Source organism: Balearica regulorum, chromosome 4 (genome assembly GCF_011004875.1).
Source record: "Balearica regulorum gibbericeps isolate bBalReg1 chromosome 4, bBalReg1.pri, whole genome shotgun sequence".
In the NCBI taxonomy this organism is placed as follows: Eukaryota; Metazoa; Chordata; class Aves; order Gruiformes; family Gruidae; genus Balearica; species Balearica regulorum.
This window is the reverse complement of record NC_046187.1, coordinates 27746676-27767157: the sequence shown is the minus strand read 5'-3', so window position 1 is coordinate 27767157 and position 20482 is coordinate 27746676. Positions and strand designations below refer to the sequence as shown.

Here is a 20482-nt window from a genome sequence, read left to right as displayed (position 1 = left end):
GCAGATATTTACATCGACTACAGTCAAAACTTTTGGGACAAAATTCATCCCTGTGCAGACCAGTTTACACAGCCATTAGGAAACATCAGGCCTCAGAGGGCATCAGAGGCACCGGAGACAGCTGGGTACCAGCTCCCAGGCTGCCTCTGAAGCCAGCGTGGAGCCATCACCAGCACATCCCTAAGGGGTGCCGGCTCCCAAAGCTACCGCAGTTTTTGCACAACTCCCTGTTAAAGAAATGGACTACTTCCACAAGAGCTATCACGCACAGGGAATGGGGGTTGGAATAATAAATCCCTTAGCCCCAGAAACCTTACGAAGGGCTGGCTGTACTCCCCGACAGAAGGGCAGGCAGCGCACGCCATCCCACAGAAAGCGTGTCAGGAGCATGCGGTCTCCCCCCGTCCACCTTGCGCACAAGTGCTGCGAGCAGTCGCCAGGGCTCTGTCTCAGCAGAGGTTGGATTAAATGAATTAATCCTTAAGGTATTTCTCTGGTTACTAGGTTAGGCCATCGCCAGCCGAAGGGAAGAGCCAGGAGAAGCAAGCGCGGCATGACAGGAGCCTTGGAGCCAAAAAATCCTGCATAAATTTTTGCAGAAATTAACTTCATCTGGGAAAGGCCTCAGCAATGTGGCTGCGGGTGTCCTAATGAAGCTCTGTTTTCATATTAATAATTCATGGATTTCACCAGGGTGAGGCCTAGCTGCTCGACAGCTAAATGAAATCAGCTCCCTCCTGGGTGTCCCAGCCAGGGAGGGCATGGGGGGACCAGGGCAGAGCCCCGGCGGGATGGGCAGACGTACCGGGGGTTCCTGAGGAAAGACAGAGGAGCTGGTGGCAGGAGCAAGTTAAGGACATATGCCTTCCTGCCTCGGAGCTGTCTCTGGGTGTCTTTTCCTAATTCATGCCCCAAGAGGCTGCCCTGCTGCTGCAGGGTTTGCCAGGCCACCCGCCTCTGCCCGAAGAGCCACACCAAAAAGCTTTGCTCTCCTTTGAAACCATCTTCTACCCTTTGGGCTGTCAAAAAAACCCAAACCAACCGAAAAGCCCCCAAAATCCCCACAAAACCTGAAACAAAGCAAAAAAACCCACCGCAGGAGGAGAAAACCTGCTGGCAGCCGGCCACCGCATGACGCCAGGATGATGATCTCCAGGAGATGATGCAGAGAGCTTGGCCGGCCAAATTTGCAAGCTGGTGCACTGGGCAGGGGAAACACCCATGGCCCCATTTTTCGCATAGTTTGCATTATTTTTTGTTGGGCTGAGATGGCCTGCTGAGGGACCTTGAGCCAGAAAGCAAAGTGAATAAAAACAGTCACGGATGACTTGCCGCAGGGAGCACAAACTGACTGAAATGGTGGCTCGGATAAGAGGCCAGAAAGCTTTATTCATTCATTGACTGGCAGCAGTAAGCACACGGGCAGCACCAGCCCCTGCCTGCATCTGCTGCCAGCTGCCTTCTGCTGGCCCCACCGGCCAAGGTGCCAGGGGCACACGAGGAGAAGGGAAAAGGAGCATCCCAGCGATGTGCATGTCCGCCACTGCTTCCCCACTCCTCGCACTCCCGTTATCAAGGCTGCATCCCCCACCCAGAGGCAACCCAGGTGCCTCTGTATTTATTTTTAATGAAGGACACAACTGTGCAGTCCATCAGCACGTGAATGCAAACACCACGTGGTTGTTTAAAAATGAGCTTTTAAGAAATGGTCATCATGAAAGCAAATGTCTCTGCTGGTGCACACGCCACACCATGCTTCCCCAGGCATCGCAGCAGCAGCCGCCCATCCTGCCCTGCAGCCAGCGCCAGCCACAGGGCTGGGGCAGATGTGACACCTTGGCCATGCAGACGTCCCTCGAAAGCACGGCAGTGAGACCCCCAACACTGGCAGATTTCAGCTCTTCTCAGTAGTGTGAACGGCAGAGAGCAAGCACCACCACCAGCCAAACCCTGAGCCAGCCAGGCTTCCACAGATCGCTACCAATAACTTGTAGTCTCCCTGGAAACGTTTGTTTGCAAAGCCTGGTGGGCTTTGCAAAGAGCAGGACCCAGATTTACAGTGATGATAGGACTTTTCATTTATTTATTTATTTCTCTTCACCTGCCTCCCCCGTTCTGTGTCCAAACGGCACTGGGTTGTAATTAGCAACGCGCTGCTTTCCCACTGCTTACAAAAGTGCAGAGAAAACCAGAACGCAGTGGGCAGGGAAACACAAGCAGGATTAAATACCAACATAAATCATTCCGAGGGTGTAGGACCAGGAGCAATTTTACTTTTCACATTCCACTCAGTACTTAAAAAGCACAACCACCTCCAAGCTCCAAAAGACACCTCCTCACCTCCATTGTGAAATGGAAACCAGGGTGATGTGTGGCTCCCAGGCGGTGTTGCAGTCTGTGTCATTCTCCAGCCTCCCTCCCTCCCACAAAATTCCTCTCTGCTCCCTTGGATACCACTGGCTATGGCTCAGCCCCGGCCCCACGTGCCCTACGCTTGGCTGTGCACCTCAGATCGACCCGGGGACCAGACCCTGCACAGAAGCTGGCGGTCCTGCACAGGGGTGCCTGCCAAGGGAGGATGTCCCCCATGGCCTTATACCATCTGAATAATTCCTTTTGCTGGCCTCTCTCTGTGCAAACCTGGTTTCATCTGCAAAACTGGTGTGCCTGGCCCCTTTTCCTCTCCCTGCTTTTCCAGAGAGTGGCTGCCCATGGCAGGGCTGCCCCACAGGCTTCCTGCCTCCCTCTCTGCCTTTGCTTCTAAGTTTGGTGCGTTTTAGCTGCAATGGCTTTTAGAAGATTTGCAGCACCGCATTTCTGACTCCTTGCCCCCCCCCCCTCCATGCCTCATACCTCAAATATGAGCTATTTGTTCTTTTCCAGGAAATCAGATATTAGGAAGGTTTCGGCTGCTCCAAGAGGCTGGAAAGCTCTGGAAGGCAGGTTGAGCTGGAGCTGTGACCTCTGCCACATTCCCTACTCCTCCTCCTCCTGCTGTGAGGCCGAGGGGGACCCTCACCTCACACTCTGTCCCTCTGCGCCCCAACTCCATCTCATCCCACGTGCATCTCCCACAGCTTGCAAAGACATGTGTGTGGCTCCCACTGAGCTGCCATGCCGGCTCCAAAACCCGAGGGGAGCTTTTTTTTGGTGGGGGACAGACCTGATATCCTGCTGCATGCTGCGGGGAGCCTCCCACTGAAATCAGCTGGGGGGAGCCCAGAAGCTGCCTGCACTGAGAAGAGGGGTGTCACCAACAAGTCCAGAATAATGTTTTTCTATCTTTATGATTTACAGCATTAGGAACAAAAGGTCCCAGTTATTTTCCTAATTCTCATTGAAACCAAAGTCTCTTTGGGAGTGCTGGAGCAGACAGATGGGGCAGAGCGGGTGCGTGGTCCTCACGCAGCTCTCCCTGGCACGCCTGGGACGAGAGCTGGGAAAGCCCAGGCTGCTGCAGGGAGCCCGTGGCCTCACGTCCTGCCACTCCAACACCCTCCAGCTCAGCGTGCAGACCGTGCGGATGGGCAGGCAGCACAGAAAAGCTCTCACCTCCTGCGAGCAAACGCCGTTCCTGTGCTCGAGACGGTTGAGCGACACGGGGACCATGGGTTGCCTGACCTGTGAACCTCCCGGCTGTCCTCAGCGGGACACTACGTCACACAGACCCGTGGACACGTGCACGACAAGTGCTGTGGCTTCAAACCTTACGCACTGAGCTCTCACCGAAAGGTGCAGGCAAAGGTCTGGCACACACAGGTTTCCTTAGCCTATAATACTCCCATGCCCGACTCTTATTAGATTTGTACGCGAAAACCAGGAGGGTGTCTGGGGCTTTTACAAGTAATTAGAAGACTGATAATTGTATCAGGTGTAATCTCAGCCTACCTCCGTTCAGCCCTGCACAGATAAGCATTGTAACAGCTATGTCGCTTTAAGCGAGAAGGAACCCAGCCATGTCAAGTAGTGAAAACGCTGCAAATCCCTCCCTGCGCTTGTAAGATAAATGCAGTCCAGCTTCTTATCAGCTGCAGCACGCAGTGTCCCAGAGCAGCCCACACGGTCCCGGGGAGCACCCGGGGCACTGCAGAAGATAAAAATCACCAACCCGTAATTAACACCACTGCCGGTTCAGGGGGTTCATCCACCAGCGCAAACGCTTTCTCTTCTGGTGAGCCCCACCAGCAGGTTTCTAGCATCGGCAGGGACCCTGTGCACGCCTCAGCAGTTAACGCCCATGCGATTTTTGGGCATCAGAGGCCATATTTAGAAAGCCTCGCTGTCACCATGGCAACAGGTTTTGCTTACACATAGTGATGCACAGGCGCGTGTGCTCCAAAGCCACGCACAGAGGAAGGCAACCACACTGCGAGCTCCTCGCCGGGGGGGGGTGGCTGCGTCCCTGCCTGCCACGCAGCAGGGTTAAGGGCTGTCAGCCTAAATAGTTTGGCCTTTCTGAATATTTTTGCTGGATGTTCAAATGAATCACCTGGCTTGGAAATGGAGGGGGAAAAAAAGGAGTTCCCATTCTCTCTTTCTTCCCAGAAGGTGCAATTCAGTTCAGGGAAGGCATCCGTAGAGACCCCCTTGAAGGATGTACCTGGCAAGCCTCCATCGTTTGGAGCTGAGCTCTCCAAAACTGCAGCTTTCCAGGAGGGAAAGGGCTGTGGGAGGCGGCAAGCAGCCACGTAGCCGCAAACCACCCCGTGCATTGCTCAGAATGGCGGCAGATTTTGAAGATGATGACGTCCTTACCAATAGCCTGGGAGGCTGGAGCACCAGCAGAAGACTTTGAATAGGGTGGAAATGAGCAGGGCTGAATTTAAAGCATGACTTATATCTCTTAAGTAAATTATTCCCTGCATCGTCCATCGCTCCTGACTGCCGGCGTCATGCTGCGTAACATCAAGTAGTTTTACAGGACGGAAAGAGAGGTCACACATGTTTCACACTGGGGTTTTTTCCCCTTGTTTTCTTGGCATTGAGGAGGACTCGTGTATCCTGCCAGGGAACCCACAGGAAAGGAGGGAAGAAGGCAAGAGAGCTCCCCGGGGAAGCGGTGAGGCATGCTGGCGGCTCTAGGAAAGGGTCATGTCCAACAGCAACACGCAGCTTCCCACTGAGCTTTTCATCTGTAATTTTCAAGCCATCGCATCCCACGGTCCCCGGCAGCCGTTACGGGTGCAGCCGCTGCGATCCACTGACGGAGCAGCAGCCTGCCTGTAACCGGGCAAGCCCACCCTGCAACAGCCATCCCAAAGGGTTTAGTGCCCGAGCCAATTACAAAACCCCAGGGTTTTAGTCTAACAACATACAAATGCTCACAGGAGCATAACTTAATTTAATTTTCAGTGCTCAGCAGAATATATTTTTCGTTGCACCTCAGCTGTGGCACAGAGATAAATGATGTGTTTAGTCTTTTGACAATTTTGCTAAAGCGTCATTCCCAGCTGATCTCATTCAAATAACCCACATTTCTGGGATTTTTATCTTTAATTAATCTTGACGATAATAAGAAAAAAAAATAAAATGGAGTTTTGGAAAAAAATGTTTTTTCTGTTATTAAAATCATACTTCTTCCCATTCCTCTCTCCCAGCCTTGGCCTTTCACTGCCCTTGCAAGCAGGCAATACCCGAGACCTCTCCAGTACATGTGATACCGCAGGAGACTGGAAATATTTCTGAACCAGGAAATAATGACAGTTATTCCATTAGATACAAAGGTTTTCCTCCACGAGCTTCACTAAAAAAGCATTACACAGTTAATAATATTACCTAAAACTCCCTACCAGCTCTAAATGGCCCAGATACCCTTTTGTCCTGCTGCTCCAGGCTGTATCACTCTTTTCGCCTAATAATGCTTTGGCAACGCATGCCGAACTGCATAGAATGTTTTCACATTAATAAACGTGCTCTTGTCACCCAGCGCCTGCTGGGCCGGCTCTGCCAGGCTCCCACAGGCCCAGATTTGCTGCAAATCCGTGCAGCACGCTCTGAGCAGGCGAGCCCCCAGCCCGGCTGCTGGCTTCGGCTCCTCGGTAGCACGCTCCCCCCCCATACCGAGTCATCTATAGCCTATTGCTTCAGCTGAAGGAAGTGGGCTATGGACAGGCAAGCCTGCCAGGCCAGGAACAGTGAGAAAAATAGCAATAGCGTTACCCGAAAATGCGCTTTTCAGCTCAGAAGTGCTGCATGCTGGGCTGTGCTCTGGCTTCCAAGAAATTCTGGGTTAGCAAGCCGCAGCTATCTCTCCCAGCCCCAGTCCCCACGGACCTGGTGCTGCAGGGTTTGCACCCACCGGTGTCGGCAGTGGGGAAGGGCTGTGGGTGCTTGTGCAGCCACGCTGAGGGGTTTTCACTGCTGGTTTTAAGCCATTGCTGCATTCCCTCTGTGCTTCTGCTTTTCCACAGAGGGAGTAGAAAATCCCTCTGTCTTTCCAGCAAAGGGCAGGGAAGGAACCCAGAGGAAGGGTCAGATTAGACATGTGGACACAGGGAGTGGGGGGGAAAGGCAGATGGCAGCATCCCACTTTTGTATCTTGTCTCCTGATGCCAGTGGGGTAATGAGGCAGGTCCAATCTAAAATGCTGAAAAAAAGATCATATTCTTTCCTCAAAGCACCCGTGTTAGTTAACATATATATATATCTCTATCTCCTTGCAGGCAGAGCCTGCGCTGACGCTACATTCACACTCCTGGTTAAGCTGCGAAGAGCTGGGAGTAATTTCGACACACAAGATACAAAGGTTAAGTCGGGTTAACTGTGTTCAAAAACAACAATAAAAGCACAAGCCATAGGAAGAGGAAAAAGATAAAGTATTTCCATAAATAGTTTTACCTAAATCTTCATACTCTAGGACTGGCACAGGAGCAAAGATGCCACAGCCCAGCAAGGAATCCCAGCGGTGCAGAATAACCATGCGCTCTATAACTACTGCGTGGGTATCTTCATCTTAATGGCTATCTATATCTTAATATAATAATTTACTTTAGCGGTCATATTTTCACTCATTACAGAAGACCACCACAGAGGTACACTTTCACAAGGATGAACCTCTTTGAGATTTGGACAAGACACATGATGACTTAGATGGTTTAACAGAAAGCATGTTGTTTAGGAGCCACCAGCCCAGGCACTGCGGGAACCGTGGCCGGGAAGCTGGGTGAATCAGAACCCTGAGCACAGACATCTTTCCCCCCTTTCTCCTTGGGGAAGCTGAAGAGCCACATCCCCAAGGAGCCCCATCCACACACGCCTGCTTTTACACCCCTTTGGGAGAGCCGTGCAGCTCTTGCCCAGTGTTTCTGGCGTGGAGGTTTGCACACTTGTGCCCCAGCCCTTCCCCAGCATGGGAAACGAGCCTCATCCACGGCACAGAAAGCCTGCTCTGTGGGCTCAAACGGGGCATTTTCCTCCAGCTTTGGGGGAGAAAGGGAGCGTTTAGCACTCGGGGCGGGCAGCCCCCACCAGCATTGCTTCAGACCCTGTCCTCAGGTGCTTCCTTGCCCTTCTCCCCAAACTCTCGGCCCCCACAGAAGCCATTTGCTCAGACTCAGGGGCCGGACGGCGTCTCCTCGCATGGGCTCTGACAGCTCAGCACTGCTCCCCCGGCAGCAGCGGGGCTTTCTGGGGACGGGAATCCCTGCACCATCCCCAAAGCCCACGTGAGTCATCGCGCTGTTAGAGACGGGAGGTTATTTCTGGGTTTAACTTTCTGGACTGAGGGAAACACTGCCGTGTCAGCACCCAGCTGTGCTTTTAAGAGGTGCGTTGTTTGGCAAGTCTTGCAAATCTATTTCCATACAAAAGCACACGCATGAATCACTCCTTATAAGAAAAAGCTGTGGAGGTGAAAGGGCCAAGAGAAACTCTTTGGTGGGAGACAGGGAAGGCAAACCCGACCATTATTTTTTTTTCTCCACTGTAACTGAAATAGCCACACGGAGGCGGAAAAGACCAGGAGAAGCCCCCCTTCTCCCCCCCATCCAGAGCTGATCCCTCTGCTGCTTTTCCCCACCAGCTCCTCAGGAAGGATCAGTGCTATCACTTATCGATGCCAACTTACTTCTGGGGCAACGTCAGCGCTTCTCACTACATATATAAAAGCTTTTGTTACCAATATTATTTCCTCATCTCCTAAAAGAAAAAAGTAATTGTCTTATTTTTCTGCCAAGGCACCCTGTCCCCGCAAATATCAGTGTTTTCCTGACACCACCTATTCCCGAGGAACGCTCCCTAACTCTGTTAATAGGAACAAAAAGCTCGAGCCGGTGACCTGCTGGTGATACTCCTGCACTCAGGGCCAGTCTCCGTGGTACTCATCGAGTTTTATTCCGGTTTTTGTGAGCAGCAGCTGCCTGGACACACGGGCATCTAGGTCCAGGTGCGGTGGAGGTAACGGCAGCAGCATGGAGAACTGAGGCGAGGACACCGCCGAGGTCACACGCAGGCGTGATCCTGGTGCAGCCAGGCAGCAGCGGGGACTTTGCCGGTCCATGCCTTCCCCGCACGCAGAAGTGGGTGCTGCCAGCGGCGTTCGCCTGCTCGGCACAGGCGGGCAGCTGGTGACGCCCTGGGAATCTGGGAAAATGAACCAGTGGCAAAATGGTGGCTGTGATAAAGCAAAAGAATGAGGGAGAGAGAAGGAAAAGGGACAAGAGGGGAAGAAAGTGGAGAGGAAAGGAACAGGAAGAAAAATGTGTGGAAGGGAGCTCCCTCCAGCAGCAATCCGCCCCAGTTATCCCCATCCCTCCCCAGTAACCCTTGACTCCCACTGAAAGCTGGTGAGGGTGCACAGAGACACAGATGCAAAAGGGAAGGGGGGAGCAACTTATAATGCCACAAGCAAGAATTAATTTCTAGCTGAATTTCTACTGTTACTTCTGAGGAACCTTCTCACCACCCAGAACCTCCTCTCCCGACACCAACAGTTGTGATCTTCCCTTCAGCTGGCTCCTTTCTACCTTAACTTTGATGTACAGATCCCTGACGTCCATAACTTATTTCTGTTTGCCACAGAGCACTGTAGCAAACAGCTCCCCTCGCACACATTTTGGTCGGTGGTTCCTTTGAGATTTACTTTAATTCTTTGCATATGATTATGCTCAGACCAATGGCCCTGCGGTTGCTCCTTATTTATATATACTTCTGTTCTAATATATTCTCCAAGTACATTTTCAAAACATACCACCCATTCAGAGAGCTGTTAAAGAGCATTGCTATTTGACGAGTAAGCAAATGTGGTATTTTCTATTGCGACTGTAGGAAAGAAACTATTGCATTTTCCTGGAATAAGTGCATTAAACGCTGAATTTGCTTCTGTCTCAGTTCCTGTAGTTCTTGTTTCCATACCCTAAATCTCATTCTTGGCTTTCCTTCCGCAGTCCTTTAGCCAACACATCTACTTTAAATCTCTCCCTTACCCTCATTGCATCATTTCCCACTTATTCATACCTTGCTCTTCCTATTCAAGTGTCTGGAAAAAAATTCTGCTGCTTTTTGACCGTGATCAGCAAAGACAGCTTAGCTGGACTCGTGCTGATTTTCACTGTATTCCTAGACTTTACTGGTCATCCCTGACTTACTTGGCTGACAGCTCGTTTTTCCATTCCTTGTTAGCTTTTTATTTTTCTCTGTTTGAGGTGCCCATTACCTGGTTAGTTTGCAGGCTCTGCCTTACAAGTTTAGTTGAGATTTAAGGTCCTCATAATTCCTGCCCTTTTATCCTGTAGAGAGCTCAGGCTTTGGCTAGTCATCCCAGCTGACTTCATGGCAACTCCCTCGCATCAAGTCCCAACCCCTTAGTTACAGGCATCCTTGCGTTTAAGGCGAACTGATTCAACTCTTCAGCATGCAATACAGCACTCAATCCTGCAATCTGTGCTTCTTCCTCTGCCAGGGCTGCGAGCCTCAGCCCGCTCCTTATCACGGGTCTGCCCTCCAATACTTTATTTCCCATGCCGTTCCCTACTCTCCTTCTATGCATGGCTGCCTTCAGGTCACGGCCTGAACTCTACCATCATCTTTAAGTGCACATCTAGTCTAAGGCGAATTTTATCAGTCTCAGTAGTTTGTATCATTGCCTACCCAGAGCCAAGGTACGTCGTACAGCTTCTGTATCTCGTCATCTCAGTCTCGCAGCATAAATGCTCAGGTCTCCTCCAGCACTGCCAGCATGGCCTATTCTCCCATCTACCTTGAGAAAGGAATGAAATAAATACCTCAAGCTCTCCTGCCAGCCCCACTCCTCATTCCTTTCCTTTCTCTGGCGCCCCGGTCCATGGCTGCAGGGCTTCCTCAGCCTTTTGCCTAAGCATCAGCTCTGCAGCCTTGTTTAAGCTCAGCTGCAGCGTCAGCCTCGTATTCCCTTCAGAGAGCACCTTCTGCTAGTTTTCGAAAAATGCAGTCCAAGAGCAAAGCTTATTAAATACCTACTGAAAACAATAAACCACCGAGTGACAGATAAACAAATTAGTTCTCCTCAGGCAACCTCCTCAGAAGGTTACTTCTCCCTCCCCAGGGAGCCACAAGATCTCTCATTTACGTGATGTCCCGAGAACACATGCAGATCTGCGCTACAGTAATGACTCTATACAAATCACATGCTTCTGGGCTTCAGCCACTTGTCTGCTGAATCCAGGGACTATTTCCCTCAGTACAAGAATTTTTTGATGACTTCTTCGCCTTCTTCCGATGCACCAAGGATCAGCAGTAGGTGGGACACAGTACAGGACAGACAGGTCCTCCTTCTTGCAATTGATACCTACCTGGATAATTTGCTGATAAAATTTATTACTGAATTTGGCAATAAATATTATTTATAGTCTTCCACTGTCCTCTCAGACTGGTGAGGCATTCATTTTCTCTTACCTTCTTGGACCTGTATCTTAGTACATCTCAGCTCTGCAACTGCAACCTACCTCTGCTTCTTCTGTTTTCCGAGGTATGGCTCTCATCTCTTCGACTTGCAAGGCCAGAAATGTCTTCACTTGTCTTAAATTATTGGCATCAATATAAGTTGTAGAAATTTAATGGCATAAACAGGAAACCAGGGCAGGTAATTTAACTTCTCCCCCCATGTCCAGGTCCAGGCTCCCCAGCAGCAGACAGACGTGGACTTACTGGAGTGAGTTCAGCAAAGGACCACGAAGGTGACTGAGGGACTGGAACATCTGACCTATGAGGAGAGATGAAGAGAGCTGGGACTGCTCAGCCTGGAGAAAAGATGTATAAATACTTGATGGGAGGAGTAAAAACAATAAAGCCAGGCTCTTCTCAGCGAGGCCCGGTGACAGGACCAGAGGCAGTGGGCACAAACTGAAATGCAGGAAATTTTTAAATGTAAGAAAAGTCTTTTTTACTGTAAGAGCTGTCAAGCACTTGCACGGGTTGCCCCCAGAGGTTGTGGAGTATCCATCCTTGCAGATGCTCAAAACCTGACTGGACACAGTCCCAAGCAACCTGCTCCAGCTGACCCTGCAGGAGCAGTTGGTTTGGAGGAGCCGATCCCAGCGGTACCTGTGCTGGCCTCGATTCTGTAACTTAACAGGCTCCTCTGGCCTAAAATGCTGTGAAATTAGCCCAAGAAATTATTAAGTACCCAGATGTCGAGAGAAATGGGCTTGCTCGATCGCACCACGGTTGTCTGCATCAACAGCCTCAGGGATGTAATAGCTAAAGTATGAACCAACCATCTCTTGCTCGAGTATTGCTGCCCTGAGAATCGCCTTACTGGGTGCCCGGGCCCAAACCTCCAGCGAATGGCCACGCAAGGGTCTGCCCAAAGGGAGAGGGGGCCTCGGCAAGCCCCAGAGCAACTGATGGTGGCCACTAGTGGACTCCACAAAGGAGAGGACGCTGTCATGTCTGCCACCAGACTTCCCATCGGTGGCAAAACCGGTCCTTTAGCACACTCTTTGCCAAGTTACTTTACCTAAAACAAGCTTTTGGCAGGGATGAAAGAGCCAAGGCAGCTCTTCCCTTTGCAATCGTGTGCCGCAGCGGAATTCTGCCCAGAGCACAGAGCTATCCATCAGCTTGATGAAATGTGGTGTCGCATATAAAACTGAAACTGCCCTCAAGTTATTTAAAAAAATAATAATAATAAAAAAATAACCAAAGCCTCATTAAACATGCATTTTATAATGCTTACCAGACTTGATACTGCAAAGTCAGCTCAGCAAGACAAAAAAGAAATATCCTCTACCTGCAAGTCCTCTGAGTTTTCATACATATGAACATCCACATAGGAACACATATTTTTTCCTAAATTATTGAAGAACCACAAAGTTCATCCTTTTGCATGCCAAAGCCAGCCATTTTTAGCAGAATCAAACATCCTCCCCAAAGCAACGAAGAAGGCGATCTGCAAACTATTTTCCAAATGGTTGCTTTGGTGCTTGTGGTTTTTGAACATTTGAAATAGCTGATTCTCACATCCCTCTCTTTGTGAAAGAAGTGGGAAGATTCATGGATCTGACTAATCTGAGCAACAGTACCTTGAAAAAAAGAAGGGAAACTGATTTCTAAGGACTAAAATTGTAAATTCAGCTTGAACCTAGAAAGTGTCCCTACACTTTTAATTTTTTACACTCCGAACTCCACTGTTTCACTAAAACCCAAAGCCAAAGTGAGAGAGGACAGAGAGCACGTCTGTACTAACAAGTAGCATCTTTCAGTGCCTGTTTTTAGCCCTGATGTCTGACCTCAGTTTTGCCAGCCAGGTTCTCAGGAGAAAGCCAAATTATACCCAAACTCCTCTAGAGGCTCCAGACGATCCTCCTCTGGCAATAAAAGAGGAAAATGTCAAGGAAAATGCCGAAATAATTTATATCTGTGCCTGACAGTTGGCAATTCTGGTGCAAGCTTAAGCAGGGTTAAACCTACTGCAATTTTTGGGGGGAACCCTAGACAAAATATAAATGTTGTGTTCTTCAGAAAATGTATACTAAGAGCTAATACACTTCATGTTTAATAGCTGTTGAGAAGGAAAATTATGACAGTGCAGAAAATATAATACATGTATCCAATATGCTATCTCCCACAACACAGTGGGAATAAAGTGGTTAAGATAATAGAGTAAATCCTGATATGAAGTAGGCACCAATGATATTTTTGGCATTAAAAGTTGCATATTTGGCAAGGAGGAGGAAACCTGTACTGGGAGAAACACTCCAGTGCATGGCACATCACTGAGTGAGGCCATGAAATCCACAACTCAGCCTTCAGTGGCACCAGGGTTTTTCTTCAAATTCATCTATGGCTCCTTCTGCAACAGGAAAAAGGAAGGACAGCTGGAAGACATGGGATGCCCTGGAAAGAGAGAACCTTTGGAAAATTTTTTTTTTGTGTCCTTTTAGGAACATTTGAGTATAGCCGAGTCTATCCCTCAGAGTCAGTCCAGAACCTGCCCCACAGTAGGACGGCGGTGATCACTGCAGAAAAGAGCCAGGCCATTTACCTGGACACACAGGGCACTGCTATTTTGCATGCTCAGGACATTTTTCATTCTTCTAAGATATAAAAAGTTCAAAAATCATCTCCTTACTCACCAGACTTGGTACATTTCCTAACGGATTACTCAGCCTGGGCTACCTCGCCTACCCATAAGCTCTTTCACAATTACAGCAGGCATTTGCAAACCCACGACTGATTTGTAGCACGGATCTTTTGGGTTAAGTCTACCAATTGAGAGGTCTATACCACACTGTCACTGCTGAGAGCAGGAGGGGGAAAACTCAACCCTTTCTTGCTGTTAAATTGGTTTGGGCAACCGCCAAGGCCCAACTTAAATGAAACCAGACAGCACACGTTGCACCGCCCCACAGTATTGCTCCAATTTGTTGGAGCACCGCATTGCTCCATGTTGCACTAAGTGCCTGCTGATGTCTCTACAGAAAAGCTTACCTGAGGTAACCGACAGTCGTTCAGCTAGCGCCTTTGCAGGACCAAACTGGCAAGTAAAACGGTCACTCAAACTTTCACCATTACTATTGCTATTTCTACACAATCTGAAATAAAAATTTAAATCTAAAATCGGTCCAGCTTCATAGTCCTGTATATTATGAATTCTCTTTACTTTTTTTCCACCTGTCGTATTTTGCCAAAATTAACAAGAGCTAAAGTGGGGAAAAAACCACATAAAGTAGGGACCGAGCCAACATTTAATAACGCTACTTGAAAGGAGGACTAAAGCAATCCCACAACTCTGCACCATTTGGCATGGTCCATCAGTTCTTCGCAGGATGACGGACTGCGGAAAGATGCTGAGCACAGTTAGGGAGAAAACGAGAACATGGCAGAGCTTTCATAGTTCACCTCTGACTAAAAGAGAGAGCATTTGAAATCTGAAATTGATGATTTTTTTTTTTTTTCCTTAAAGGAAGATTTTAAACGATACTGATCGATCGTTTCAAACACTCAAGATGGTGGGGGGCAAAGCACACAGAGGGCACATGTGTTCTTCCGCACTCTACTTGTGGGATACCTCCTACTCACTTTAATGAAAACCCAGCTTTCTAACCAGAACTTGGGGGACGTTTGCAGATGTTCAGTAGCCTAAAACAGTTGGCTAATAAATGAATTTTTTTCTTAGTAAAGAACTGACCTTGAATCGTGAAAGGAATCATTCTTCTCTTACACCGACGGTCTTCTCCTGTCCAAAGCAAGAGAGCAACAAGCATACACGCGCGCGTGCCTGCGTGCGCTTCTGCGACTGAGCCAGCAAGAAAGGGAAGAGTGCTTAAGTTCATGCACATTTTTATTGAGTAGTAATATAAAATGCTTCTTTCATTGTTACAAGTGCATGCTTTGATTGCCAACATTTCGAAGTCAAATTACAAAGGCAAGGCTGTAGGCTGTAGTGAATTACTTGGGCACTTATACAATTGTTAAAAAATATCAATGGACTGTTTTGTTTCTTTTTCTTTTTTAGAATGAACCAGTTGAAACCCGTAACTGATATACAAAGGGAAAAAAGTGAAAAAATTACACATTTTGTGGCACATGACAGAACAGAACAAAATGACTAAACCATTATGACATTAACAGTTATCATGCATTTAGAATTTCACATGTAACTACAAACTTATTTAAATTTCACAAGGTTTGCTAAACATGCTACCCATCTATATGTGCACTGACAAGCTTATGTTAAAAACTTTAAGAATACTCTCCCCTTAGATTTTTCAAAGCTTTTTTTTGATTACAAAATTTCAAAGGCATTAAGCATTTTTTTTTTTAGAGAATATAAAGTACGCCAGTATACATACATTTCCAGTATAAGTCAGACCACTAAGCGCATTACAGTCCCATACAGGCCTATACAGCCATTTTTTCTTAAAAAACATGCATAGGCAGATTTTTACAGAATATAGATGCTTTTCACTGCACTTAATATGGTGTCTTGTTCACTATACTTAAAAATGCACCACTCATAAATATTTAAATTCAGCAAGCCACAACCAAGACTTGATTTACCAAAAAAACCCAGAAAACCCCCCAAACCAAAACCCCCTAAATATAAACAGCAAAAAAAGATAAATGTTATCATTATTCCAGTTTTTTTTTTAACAAAGAAAAGGATAATTGCTGCCAAATTAGTAAGATAAGTGTTATATTTAAAGAAGGGCATTGAAGCACACTAAAGAAACCTGAGGTAAGCATAATCTGTACAAAATTAAACTGTCGCTCTCGCTCGCTCTCTCACTCTCTCTCTCTTTCTCTTTTTTTTTTTTTTTTTGGCATTTTAAACAAATTTCCAACATTCTTTTTTTTCTTTTTTTTCTCTATATTTTTAAAGACCGCCTAATTTATTTCATAGCCATTGTCTGACAAGAGTAGCAAAACATTATCAATAAATAGTCCTTATTTAGTTTGTACATTTTGTTAAAAATGTTTCGATGTTCTCCATGTTTAGTGCTGCAACTGTAAACGTACAATAGTTAGTAAGAAATTAAACAAAGTTTTCATGTCCAGTAACATAATAAAAGGCCTTTCAGTAACATATCTAGACGTTCCCAATGCAGTAGGAAAACATGTTCATTCCCCTAACTTTGCAATATATACCAGCATGAGCTTTCGTTTTTTCTACAAGCATTTTAAAGGCATATCCAAAGGAGGTGTCTCTCCCCCACCCTCCCTCCCACCAAATTAAAGTTGACGATCTCTTCGTAGATGATTTTTTTGTAAACTGAATCCAACACCTGGCCCCCAGAGCAAGTAAGCTATTATCAGAGGCAAGAACATCCCACTGCCGATGTGCAGAAACCCCATCGCGCCCTGCAGCTCAACCCCCCTCCCAGGCAGCGGTCACTGAATATTGCTGCTATTACTGCCGTTGCTGTCCGTGCCATTAGTCTCTGTGGAGATTGCCTTGTTGATGGAGTTAAGGTTGGCATCGGATGGCACGTCTCTGCGCGGAGGCATTCGCTCATTAATTCGATCTAAGCCTTTGGCCTCTTCGAAGCTAGTGATCTTATGCTGGGGTGAAAATCCTTTGATAGCTAAATAAAGGATTGTTAAAAAGTAAAATTAGCAAGGTAAAACTCTCGGCAGCTCTTCCCCCAACTTAGCAATGAGTGCGAAAGTCCTTCTTTGTGAAGGCGGCAATGAGAAGATCTGACAACACGACCGACTCCTTACCGTACTCAGAAAGAGCTGGGGGTTAACCACCACCGTCTCTCTTGCAACACAACTATTTTTTTCAACGAGATCAACTTCCAATATTTTGTTGTCCACTGGGGTTCAGCTTAAAACGCTCAAAAGCTGACACGAAACTACAGTTTGCATTTAGGAACCATGCTTAGGGCACAGCCGTCAGCCAGGGAGTTAGCATTTGTCGTCATCAACTTACAGACTCCCGTCTGACTTTCAAAGACCAGGGGAAGAAGCGTTGGCCAGTTACAGACGGTGATGACATGGTGAGGCCAGTTTGCAGGATATACATTAAAGCTATGGGAGATCTTGGGCGACCCTACAACAGGTTGCCTTATGTTCTCAACACAGGCGAGCTGCTGGTTGATCGCTTGGGGCAGTTACCCTCCCCAACACATCCCTGGACTTCTAGAAAGCAGCTTGAGTCATACAGCGGCAACACCGTGCAACACGGACCAGGAATATCGTCATTTTGGCACATCCGTATAATTTAACTTTGGAAACGCACTGACAAAGGACCAAAGTTCCAACTGAACCTGAGGACTTTTGATCTGCCCTTCAGCAGCAACGTTGATGAGGCCACGCTGACCTCAGAAGGCAGCCACAGGCTGGGGAATGTATTTGTAGACTGTGATTTTTACTTTTTTTTTTTTTCCTTTCTCTTCAATTGAAGAGTGGAAGATCTTTAGATTTAAAGCAAAAGAGAAAAAAGCACCCTAGGCAAACAGCAGGTCACAGCTCCGTAGATAATTTGTCATAGCCTTTTGTGTGTTTTTCTCTTATCTGCACCCAATCAATGCACTGCACTTCCAGAACTGGCACTTTTGCTATGCCTCTACCTTAACATGCCATAGAGCAGAAATGGTGTGTTAGTACCAGGAAACTGCAAACTCCCTGGGGAGAAAATGGTAGGGGAGTTTCAAAGATCAAATTCAATATTCCTTTCCTCCCTTCATCTTCTCTTTAACCCAAAGTACTCCTGCTCTCCTTCCAATATGCAGTCCCAATTCTGGACAAGCTGGTAACTTCTGTTAAAAAAACCCCACGAAAACCAACCAACCCAAGCCCCCAGAACATCCCTGGTACCAATCTACCACTCCTTGCATTTTGGGGGGAGCGAGAAAAGCGTTTTCATGCTGATATTTTTGCCAACCATTCCTGTGAAAATGATCCTGTTTGCCTCAGGATTTAGTTCCTTAGCCAGTTTCACAAACATTATATTGGAACTTTGTGAAGTGCATGGCTTTTAACATGTATTATACTTCAACTCAGAAAAACAACGACAGAATGGTGATTAGTCAAGTGAGCAGGGATGGAGCAGTGAAAACAGAACAGGCCCTACAGTGAGGTTTTTCAAGGTTTGGTTTTGTCTTTTTTTGGGTTTTTTTTTGTTTTGTTTTTCCTTTATCTTCTACCACAAAAATGAAGATGCCTAACAAGCACCCAGGCCAATCTGTTAAAGCAACAGTTTAATGGACAGCCGTGTTGAAGCTGAAACACTCGCTGCGTCCTGGAGCTTGCCAGTAGCACAGCCCAGTGGCGTCCTCAGGCCCTGAACCAAACTGCAGAGGGACAACTGGGAAAGGACGAAACATTTTCTCCATCGTTCGCTTCGTCTACGTAGGCTAGTCGTTAACGGTTACGGTGTCTAACTAGCGAGGATGGCAAATCAAGAATTAACTTGAAGGGTGCGTATTGCTGGAATGGGGGCACGTTCAATCGATCGTATCTCAAGCAGACACGTTATCGTCTGTAATACTGAGGAAGGTGCTCTGCTGTAGTTGCTGGTCAGACAACGAGTATCAGCAGTTTACATTGAGAGTATACTAAAAACACAACACATAGTCACAGAAAATCACAGAAAACAGCCAAACTGTCAACGAGAATGCACACTGCAGATTAGAGATTGCCGATAGGAATAGATAATTCCAACATAAATAGCAGCTTACTCACTGCTATTTAGAAAGCAGTTGTATTTTCTCTTACTTATTTGTTCTGTAATTTTATTCACTGCTTTACAAAAATCAAAAACAAATTCAGCTGGCCAAAAGGGCACATCTTACCAACGGACAGCAATCATTGGATTTTTTAATTTTTTTAAATTAACTAAAAAAATACCCGCAGAAAATTTGAGGGGCAAGAACAAAATACAACTGAAGAATTTTGTTTTAAAGGGGAATTCTGAAAATTCTTCTTCCAAAACTTTATAATGCTGAATATTGCGCATCTACATTGCAATACGTGATTACTTAGGTTTGAATCATAGCGTTACAAATTGCGTAAGGGTTAAATTAGAGGTCTGTCAATAAAGCACCATAGTTTTCGATACTAAACATTCAGAAATCTTCTGAGGCAGCCAGTCACTTTATATTTGTAGCCAAAATGGTGCTGGTGTTAATGGTTGCTCTAATGTAAATATCCAGTGTGTAAACTGCCACTACCAGAGGAAACAAGACATCTTGCAGACAAATGTCTCATGTTGGTTTACTTTTAAAGAGAAACAGAAACGTGCTGAACTGTAACAAAAGACTAATAAAAATTTTTTACTAGTGACCTAAAAGAAAACTGAAGCAAAAAAAGAAAAAAGGGGAAGAGGAAAAAACAAAACAAAACAAAACAAAAAACAACAAAAAGAGAGAATATTTCTAAAAGCTGTGTGTTTTCCTCAACCAGAGATTGCCGAGGATGGTTTGAGGCGGAGACAAGACCCAGCCATCAGCGCACAGCTTTTGCGCTATGTATGTGTCACAGAGCATTTACGAGCTGCTGCTGAGTTATGTCCCGTGAAATCCAAGTCTCCTGATCTCCTCCTGTGGCGTTACTCAGTGCTTAGTTCAACATACAGCAATTCCAACGTGATTGTAACTTTCAGAACGAAAAAAACCACAACAGCAGCAACAGAAAAAAAAAAGAACAAAAACCAAAACCAACCAACCAAACAAAAAAACAACCAAAAGCTTTTTCCCCTTTAAAGCAATTACATTTTGGTTAATACCGAGCCACAATTGTTAGCCCAACACCCACACAATCTGTACAAGCTACAGCAAAATGAATACACCCAGCAGAGCCCTTATCTGTTGTGGCACCAACAGAAAGGGGACTGGCCAATTTACCTTCATCAGCCTCAATAGCCTCAACAGTAGCTGAAGAGAAGAAAGGGGTAGCAAAACGAATGAGAAAAATGAGCAGAGGATTTTAACTCTAAGAACAAGTCAGTGAATAGCAAAGGAGCTACAACACTAATGTTACTGTAAGTGCTGGATTTTGGCAAAACAGACAACACAGAGAAATGCTTACACAAAAACAATAATTTGCAGATTGAATTAAGCTATAGTTTGCTTTGAAGCAGAAGTTTCACAAACTAAAAGTTTTTAAAGACACATTTGAGTAGTTTGCTTTTGACTCAAAAGAACTACAAAATGAAAATGTCTTCCATATTGCACATCTGACCTGCAAGGGTTATTGTATAATTCTCCCAGCTTTGAATAAGAGCAGTTTGATTTGCCCTGTCAAAAGAGAACAAAAAATGGCATAAAGCCATCACACAAAATTCGTACCACTTACAATGTCAGCTTGAAAAGTATTAGCTGCCAGTACAAGGCGAAAGAGCCGCAAATATAACTTCTCAGAATGATTTTTTTTTTCCTTCTCTCTCCTGACTAAAAGAAACCTCCCCACAGCATGGGACTGAGTTTGCTCAGACAGCTTTGCCTTTGCTCGCAATCTTGTCCAGTCTGCTCCATCTGTAAGAGTCCTTTTTGTCAGCCCAGTCTCTGAAAACAGCTTTCTTCTAATATTTCATTTAAATCAATGGACGTAGATATAAGAC

The 20482-nt window shown here is 46.5% G+C and overlaps 1 protein-coding gene and 1 long non-coding RNA gene across 2 annotated transcripts in view; one reads left to right on the top strand and one right to left on the bottom strand.

Annotated features, from left to right (window-relative positions):
- LOC142601704 (uncharacterized) overlaps positions 1-20482 on the top strand; it is a 129837-nt gene that overhangs the window by 30236 nt on the left and 79119 nt on the right. The window lies entirely within an intron of this gene.
- PPP3CA (protein phosphatase 3 catalytic subunit alpha) overlaps positions 14741-20482 on the bottom strand; it is a 202269-nt gene continuing 196527 nt past the window's right edge. The window contains exon 13 of the mRNA XM_075751528.1: positions 14741-16502. Coding sequence (XP_075607643.1) covers positions 16309-16502 — 194 coding nt within the window. The 3' untranslated portion in view covers positions 14741-16308. The remainder of the gene's footprint in view (positions 16503-20482) is intronic.